Below are 8,724 nucleotides of genomic sequence, written 5' to 3' on the forward strand. Positions count from 1 at the left end.
GTCTTTCATATCGCTTTCGGGTACAGATTTTATTTCTCTGTGACAGCAAGGTACAGTCAACAGTTGACGGCCCATGTAGGGATTTTCCACAGTGGCTGTCTATGGCCACCTCCTGGCCACCTGGGTGAATGACATCCTACATCTAAATTCATTCTCACTGCCGTGGCTCTCTCTGTTAATAGGTTTTTGGTAGTTTTTCTTTTCTCTTGTTGAGCAAGGACAGAGGAGGATGCTAAGCCCTATGAGACAAATTGTTTGGCTATACAAATTTGAGTGAATGATTGACTATTAAGGACACATGACAAGACTTAGAACCATTTCTGATAATCTACATGCACATGAGCCATAAAACAGCGGGATACAGTATTACTCCAATGTACCCCAGAAAAAAAACAATTATATACAATCTAATTTCCACTGTGTGGCATATGTCAGTGAGTGCCCCATTTATTGTTTTTTGAACATGTAAACATACAAGACGGTGACTTCAAAACATCACATACAAGACATTGTGTCAACCAATAAATTAGAAAATATTATATTCATCTTAATATGCTGTATACCCAAACAAATGAACACTGTAATCTGCAAAAGCCGGAATGCTCAAGAACATTAATAATCTTAAATATATATTTTAGATATAGAAGGTAGTTTTTATATACATTGATTCATCGTGGACGTCTCCATCGTTTGATTTTTCTCCAGTCTTTCCTGGCACATTGCACATCATCTCTGGAATCATGTTCGTAAAGAACTCAGTTTGATTATTGGTTAAATGTGAGTTAACCTCTGCAGCTTATAGTCAGAACCTGACCTGAAGTCATAGGCTTGATTTACACTTGCACACAAGCAGATTATCACAAAACCCCTGCACATTCTGTAAGAATGGTGTATTTGAAACACCAGTATCTGAGAGGAGCTGGTAACTGGTTAACACAGCTTTGTACTGACACACAAATCCATGAGTGCAGCTAGAGATGCTCCACAGTACTGGCTCCGAATACATATTGTCTAATGGTATATTTACGATCCAGTGTGTTATTAGTGATCCTTAGCAGAAGAAACAATTAATGATGTCCTTTCTGTTCAGGCAGTATTTGATCATCTTAAGCAAAGTGATTGTGTGCAACAGACTTTGCTTGTGCTGGAGCAAAAACTACAAACATATTCAAGTATTTGAATGTGCATTAGATCATTGGAAGATCATGCAACAGGGTTAGTAAGACACATCAAAATAACCAAGACAGCTTAAATGTGGTCCTTCTGCCGTGACTTTTTTTTAACATCTGGTTGAGGGCAGGAAATAGAATTAAATGAAGTGCAGGGAGCCAATGAGGCCAGCTGACATTCAAACAGCAGGAAGTGGTTAAGACGCTGTGATTTAAATCTCGTCTTTTTTACAGTAACTGACACTGGCGGTCATTTTCCATTTGGATTCGGACATAACAAGTTGAGACTAAAGTGACGTGTGTTGTTCCATCTGCTGAGCTGAAACAGAGTGAAAAGCATGATGCTGCAGCGTGCGTCTGATGTTCACACTGCTGGGTAAACATATTCACACTGGCCAATACAAATTTGTTACCCTTTGTCCCTATTTTGCATAGAAGCATCTTCTAGCTGCAGCCCAGTTACACTTGCAAAAAAAACAAAAGACGTAAATAAACCATTATACGTAGATGCTTTGTGAATTCAGGTCCAGATTTCAACAGTCAAAGTAAAGGCAGTTGAAGAATAAATCCACGCTATGGTCCCCTGGCTGCCTCGTTTGCTACATCCTACTGAGGTAGACAGATGCATACTGCAATAGTCACCTTGCCAACCCCCCCCCTGCTCCCTGATGAAGCAATGTTTATTGACACTCAACAAGCAGCAAAAACATTTGTAGTGCACATTAGCAGAAAATATTAAGTACATACTTCAACAGTTAACCTACTGTTCCCGTGTTTCCACACAACACATCTGACATATTGTGCACTGTCATTCTTTTTAGAATTAATAAGAAAGAAAGAAAAGTCAGCTCAAAAGAAACAGCAAAAATATGCCAGAATCCTGCACACATCCATGCTGTGTAACAGAGGTGGTCACCGTTCATGTTGCCTCGCTGGCTGTTATACTTATTAAATAAATCTTCAGTGTGTACAAGTCATAAGCACTGTCGTGGTGAGTAGTTATGATGATTCTCTGTTGTTGTATTTCAAGGGATAACCCACAGCGGTTTCGAGGCACTCCACCAGGGACCCTGCTGAGAGGAAGTCCAGCTCCACCTCAATGAATTTTATGTAAATAGAAAAACGCTGCGACAAGTCGTTGCCTCCCGCGTCCCAACTCGTGACAACGCCGCGGCAGTTCTCCTGCAGGAAATGCGTCATGGCGGAGGGTTCACCGTGGACGTGGTGTTTGGCAGAACCCTGAAAGTGCTGGAAGAGACCCTGCTGTAGGGTCCTATCCTCAGCTATGCCCAAGTAGCAGTAAGTGACTTTAGCCCCAGTCCTGTCACCCTGCCCTGCTCCCTCTCCATCAGCCTGACTCAGAGCCCAGCTTTCCGATTCGCACTGGGGTAAGCTGTGGTCTTCGCTGTCACCCTGGGGAGAGGCCAGACCGGTGTCGCTGGAGGAAGACACTGCCACATAGCCGATAGCGTAGAGTCCGTATGCCTTAGGGATGTCCCCAGGAAGGAGGTAGTGCCATGTGCATTTGCTGCCACCTGCTGCCCTGGACTGGGACACAGGGATCCAGTCCACCTCCATGTGCAGCTCCAGGCAGCGTGCCTCGCTGATGGTGATGTCCAGAAACTTATAGTAGACATTCTTCCAGTTCATCTTTTGAACTTTGGTCATGATTATACGGCCCTCAGGCTTTTCTGGGTTGAAGTATTCGCGAAGCCTCTTGCCCAGTGGCACTTGCGAGCTGATTTCAGCATAGTGATAGCGCACGTCCTCACGCCAGCGCGTGTTGTAGCCCACGCCAAAGATGGCCAGTTTGTTGGAGAGGTGCAGCCGTGAGAACTCAGTCCATGTTTGGAAGTGCTCCCATTTCAGCTCCACTGATTCAAGGATACGCATCACAGTCTGCATCATGCCCCTTTTTCTGCAGAGAACCAAAATGCAGTGAGAAAGTGTCGTACAAGTGGCAGACATACTAGCCTGGATTGGAGAGCTACTGATGGTAAGAACTCACTTTTATATAAACAGCAGCTTTAATAAATATTTACGCACCAACATCTATACAGATGACAACTAATGTAAAAAATAATATCAAATAAGCTGTACATGATCATTTCTTATTTTGAATATATATATAGGTACAGTATATTGGAGCTTAATTCTCAATTTAAACAAGAAAACATAACCAGACTAATAGAGATTCCTTTAAACCCTGACTTGACTTCTCAGGCTTTGGCGACTCCAAGTGGAAGTATCAAGAAAAGACAGTGTGGCAGACAGAAGTGCACACACATTTGAGAATGTTAACCAAATTTTTGTTACTGTACTTTTACACTGTATATTTACGGGCTAAGGCCATATTTATCTTGCCCTGATCGGTTCATCTCTATCAAAGTGATCCCATTCAGAGAAATGTCAAACTAGCTGCACGGTACAGTGTAATGTGTATGAGAAGGTGAAGTGAACTTACAACACAAAGCTTTTTTATCAAACATGCTCAGTTTACAGAAGCACAGTGAAGTCAGCCTTTGTTCTCGGTGACTTACTGGGTTTGCTCTGACAGCTCTGCTTGAATCTGCAGAGCTCTGTTTTTAGGCACCTGGATTTCGTCTGAGGGGGAATAAAACAAGTACAAATCTTAGCTTAAATGCACCATCCCTTCAGCTATCTGGCCGCTGCTCGATGACACACTCACCAGTCTCCATGTCTCCCTCCTGGAAAGCCGAGTCCAGCACCTGGTTGCACCAGTCCTCCTGGGAGAAGTCTTCCAGGGTGCTGCCATCAGACTCCATCTCCTGATAGAGGCCGCTGCTGTTGATCAGCACCGGAGCACAGCTCTGGGAGTCCCAGCCTCCCTGACCAAACACTTTCTCCAGCTGCTCAATAGTGTAGCTGCTCTTCCTTTTACCGATGCCATGCTCCTTCACACGGCTGTAACAGCGGCGCAGTGTCTGTTTGTGATGGGAGGATAAGTCAGTGACTTCAGGCTGCTCATAAGGAGTGAAAACAAACAATTATTACTCGGCTGTTTCATTTGGATGGTTCTACACTGTGGTGACTCAGAGGCACAAAGACGAGATATATTGCTGTAAACCTTTATAGCCAAGTCGACCGATATTTTCAGTTTGAATAGCAATTGATTCTCTGGCTGCAGGCTACAATGCGTTTTGAGCTGGGATCAACAAATCTGAAAATGTCCTGCATGTGCTGAGCAATACTTTTAATCTGAAAACGCTGACAGTGCTTTTTGTGATTAGCGTCAATTAGCAAAGGTTGACTCTGGCACAGTTTTATATTTTCTGCAGTTTTTGTTGAGACGTCTGAAACACTGCAACAACATTTTATCACATGTAAAAAGGATCAATTAAAACAAATCATCAAGAGTTATGTTAAATACTCTGCTTGTTAAAATAACAATTACTAAATGTATTGCTATTTCAATCATAATTACAAAGGAGACTTGAGGAGCTCATTTAAAAATGCTAAAAGAAAAATCAGATAAATGAGAATGTATTTAAATACCCAAGGTGCAACAAAACAAAGGAGGAGAAAAACACAAAACAATATAACTGTGCCCGAGGCTTACAATTCAGAGTTCAAATAACCAAAACATATTAAAAAGTACAGGAGAAAAAAAATCCCAATTTAAATGATAAACTAAGAGAAAGTGCTTCAAATTGCAACTTCAAGAGTAAATAGCCTCAGAGAAAGTAGTTTAAAGGGCTCAGATATGAAAGGGAGATCTCTAAACCGTCTCCCAAAGGACACTCCTTCAAAGAGAGGAGCAGCTGGGTGAGATTCATCCCTTACCACTAATTCAGGAGAGCGAGGGGAAGGAGCCGCCGGGAACTTTCAACTACTTTGTCTGATATAGTTGTTTATATGGTGGTCAGTGATAGAGAGAGAATAAAACAAAAGATTATGACCACTTCTTCCTGTTCTTCCTTCTCTTAAGGCTCGCATGTTCACCTTTCCTTGAAGGCTATGATCATCTCTCTAGTTTTCTTATCTACCTGTTATATATTTGACAAGTTAAATAATTTGTTAGCAGCTCTGTCTGCTGTCCATCATTGAACAATCCAGAACCGATGAGCAGGTAAATATGGAGTGTCTAACTGCACATACTGTACATCACGATGCACAGTGAGGCTCAAACATTCAGGTGTAAGAACAAGAGGCAATTACACTTTTGAGATGCTAAGTCTGACTATTGCATTCCTAAATGTCTATAGGCTTATGTGTAATTTGATCGTATAATCAGATCTGCATTACACACTTATTATTTCATATTTAAATTCTTTCATACTCTGTGGTGGAATTCAAATTTTGAAGAACATAATTTCAGGTTGATAAAGACTGATGCGAAACAACCTGCCATGGTGTGCCCTACCTTTACCCCAATGTAAACTGGGATTGGCTCAAGCTGTATGTATGCATGTATATATGTATGGATGGATATTGGAATCCAATGCAATGGTGTCAAATTCAGGGATATGTCATATGAATATAGAGCACTGAGAGTTTAGCCGTTTTCAGACATGCCCTGCGGGTAAAAATCCGGATAATTGGCTACAAAGTTTACCCAAATTTGTCTTTCACACATGCACAGCAAAACGGGAGGTTCTCTGCACAGACACATTTACAACAGCATCAAATCCTCCACGTTATTCAGGTGAGAGGTGGAGCAGCCGGGTGCAGCAGGCAGAGGCAGGAAGTGACGCATTAACTCGACTGCAGAGAGCATATGATTTTCTTTAGATTAATTCAGTGTCAGCTCTTATCACCACATCTTAACATCTTAGTTGGTGTCCTCTATGTGTATGACTACACCTTTTCACGGAGATATTTTTGTTGTCTTTTTGTCTTTTTCATTTTTGCATCAGGTTTTAAGTTTCTTCAACCTCCTCGCTGGCAGTGAGTCTATCTGGCGCTTCCCCTGCTGGATGTCTACTGTCTTTATACTAGGGGGCCATGGCAGAGAAAGTCAGTAGAAACTGCAGAGCATCTCACTCAGACATTTGCATTCACACCTCCTGAGAAAATACGGAGTCTCTTCGGAGTTCAGTGCATGTCCGACAGCTTTCTGACAATGAATGCTAACACTGTGTTTAATAACTTATCTGTTTGTTATATGTAGAAAGGTGTGTGAACAGATGAATGCCTGAATTATTCAATCAAAACTTTAGAGTCAAAGGTTTGATTACGTACTAACACTGCCAACTCTTTCTGAGCGAACGAGTCTCGTGATTTGAATAACACTAATTTTACATCCTTTTGATTCATAAACCCACTGCTGATGTCCACTGAGTGATCATCATATGGACACATCTCAGCTGAATACAAATAAAAGACAATCCAATGTATTTTGTACAATGTAGAGCCACTGTTTGGTGCCATAGGAAATGTGAGGTGCTGCAACAAATTCACATTTTTTTGTTCCTGATGTGGGAGCTTATTAGGAGGCTAGAGTTTTGCATCGTGGGTTGTCAGCGTGTCTAAGCTGCACATGTATGTCTGATGTCTGGTCAGCTGCTGGAGATGAGAACATGTGAGCTGGTGTATTGAAGTGAACACGTCCTGCTCCTGTTTGTCTACAACCTGCACGGCAGCAGCTGCTAGCCCCTGCAGCTACAGAGCTACAGGTCCAGGTGAAAGCTGGGGGGGGGGGGGGGATTCAGCCCCTCCAGCCATTGCTGTGTCCTCCTAACCTCATTTACCTTCATCCTCTCCCTGCACTGGGACGGGGTCCTCTCGTATCCCAGCTCAGACAGGGCTCTGGACACCCGCTCGTACATGGCCGGACCGGGGGCCTTGCCGGAGAACACGGTGCCCGCCACCTCCAGCTGCTGCATCCGCGCCTCCGTCAGCCGCTCGTTGCCCCACACCGCGATGAGGGCGTTCGTCTCGGACGGGGTCCACGACATCCCGCGGCAAGCGGTGAAGCTGTTGGAGGATGAGGCCGCCGTCCGGCCCGCGGCCCCGGAGCCCACGTTCAGAGGCGAGAAGCGGTTCGGGGTCGGCGGGTTGGAGTGGTATTGATTGCTGTCACTCAAATCCTCCGACTCGGGGGATGGCACCTCGGTTTTCGGAATCTTCAACGGCGTCGATATCTCTGGAGAATGCTCCGCGTTACTGGACGCCGCCATGTTTCCTCTGTTGCTAAGGGGAGGGGGGGAATGTGACGTGCGGGAAAGAGCGGAGAAAGATGCGGCGTGGATCACCGGCTGTGTGGGAGAGATGTGGTGGAGAGGTGGATTCTGGAAGGTTTCAGGTAACTAAAGGAAACCCAGACTAACAAACCCACATCTGGACAGATCCAGGGGCGGAGGAGAGTGTGTCACCTCCCCACAGCACAGGTCACCGCTTTTGCCCCAAAACCCATGATACTGCTGAGGGGGCCAGGGTGGCCATCATGCCAGTGTGGGCTTGAAAAAAGGGATAGTTCACCCAAAAATGATAATAAATGATAATTTACTCATTATCTACACACCACTATGCCAATGGAGAGGTGGGGGAAATGTTTGAGTCCACACAACACTTTTGGAGTTATTTGGGTAAACAGCATTGCAGCCAAATCCAATACAATTGAAGTTGAGTCCTTCTTCACAGGTAATAAAAGAACAGAAAAACAACAGAAAAGGCCTCCATACTGCTCCCGTGGTGTCATCCAAGTGTCATTTACTTTCATTCACTTTCAACCCGAAACGTTTTTTAGCCTAAATGAGTGGATAACAGTGGACATTTGGGCTCAAAACTTGGTATAAATTAGGCTGTTTCAAGTCAAATTTAACCGCAGAGTTCACGTAAACTTGGATGACACCACACTTTTATTTAAATAGTTTACTCATTTTTGACTTTCAACCAGTGTCTCTCTCTCTTTTTGTCACGACTTCTGAGCCGGGCTGTTACAGTGGTTTGGTTTGATTGCTTGACCTGTGGTGAAGCTGCGGAGCTCCCCAAACAGTTAAGACTTTTCATTTAGGACAAATTGCAAAATGGGAAGTAATTTCATGAATGTCTGTCTCTGTCAGTCCAATTTGATGAAATAAAAATGTATATCAAAATGATCGGGCTTCAATTTTGACCCGAGATTGAACTCTGTCCGCATTCTGAAGACACACTGCTCCACCTGGTCACCTGTTTGTTCATTTGTTATTAATAATGAATAAGATTCTCCAAATCAATCCACATTTGAGACTGCACTTCTCCAGGCCATTAACAACGCACAAGTGTGAGGCCATTAAGAGTGAAAGTCTCAGATGTGTGCTCAGCATACTGACAGATAGAGAGACAGACAGACATACATCTGTGGAACTAGTAGGCAAATATTTTATGCTAAATAAATCATTTTTATATTTCTACCATATGAATGAGAAAATGATATGCAGGATTGTTCGGCTGTGGCAGAAATGTGTGCTCTACTGAGTGACTGTGTCGCTATGATAGCTGAATAATAGGTTTATGGATAAGATATATTGTATTTTACTGTCCATGTGAAAGTTTGGTCTATGTCTGCTTTTTGAAATATACCATTATGTAGAGAAATGTAACGTGTGTAGAA

General features: G+C 43.3%; 1 protein-coding gene across 2 annotated transcripts; it reads right to left on the reverse strand.

The window, feature by feature from the left end:
- Nucleotides 1–2,086: 2,086 nt before the first annotated feature.
- LOC133019671 (myb/SANT-like DNA-binding domain-containing protein 2) lies at nt 2,087–7,309 on the reverse strand. Of its 2 annotated transcripts, none has more exons than XM_061086229.1 (4): nt 6,881–7,309; nt 3,859–4,114; nt 3,710–3,773; nt 2,087–3,087 (listed from the first exon to the last, which is right to left on the reverse strand). In XM_061086229.1, the coding sequence occupies exons 1-4, from the start codon at nt 7,307–7,309 to the stop codon at nt 2,169–2,171; spliced, it is 1,668 nt and encodes a 555-aa protein (XP_060942212.1). In that variant the 3' UTR covers nt 2,087–2,168. The 2 variants fall into 2 exon arrangements, with proteins under 2 accessions (XP_060942212.1, XP_060942211.1); XM_061086228.1 differs by having other exon boundaries at nt 6,872–7,309.
- Nucleotides 7,310–8,724: the final 1,415 nt, after the last annotated feature.

The sequence above is a fragment of the Limanda limanda genome, chromosome 14 (assembly GCF_963576545.1).
Source record: "Limanda limanda chromosome 14, fLimLim1.1, whole genome shotgun sequence".
Classification (NCBI taxonomy): Eukaryota; Metazoa; Chordata; class Actinopteri; order Pleuronectiformes; family Pleuronectidae; genus Limanda; species Limanda limanda.

Bases quoted from the DNA above. Each gene is read 5' to 3' on its own strand.
- LOC133019671 (XM_061086228.1), bottom strand. From the start codon at position 7,309: ATGGCGGCGTCCAGTAACGCGGAGCATTCTCCAGAGATATCGACGCCG. The intron at 4,115-6,871 runs GTTAGGAGGACA...CATCACAAACAG, and splicing joins AGAGGATGAAGGTAAATGAG to ACACTGCGCCGCTGTTACAG. The intron at 3,774-3,858 runs GTGAGTGTGTCA...ATTCCCCCTCAG, and splicing joins GGAGGGAGACATGGAGACTG to ACGAAATCCAGGTGCCTAAA.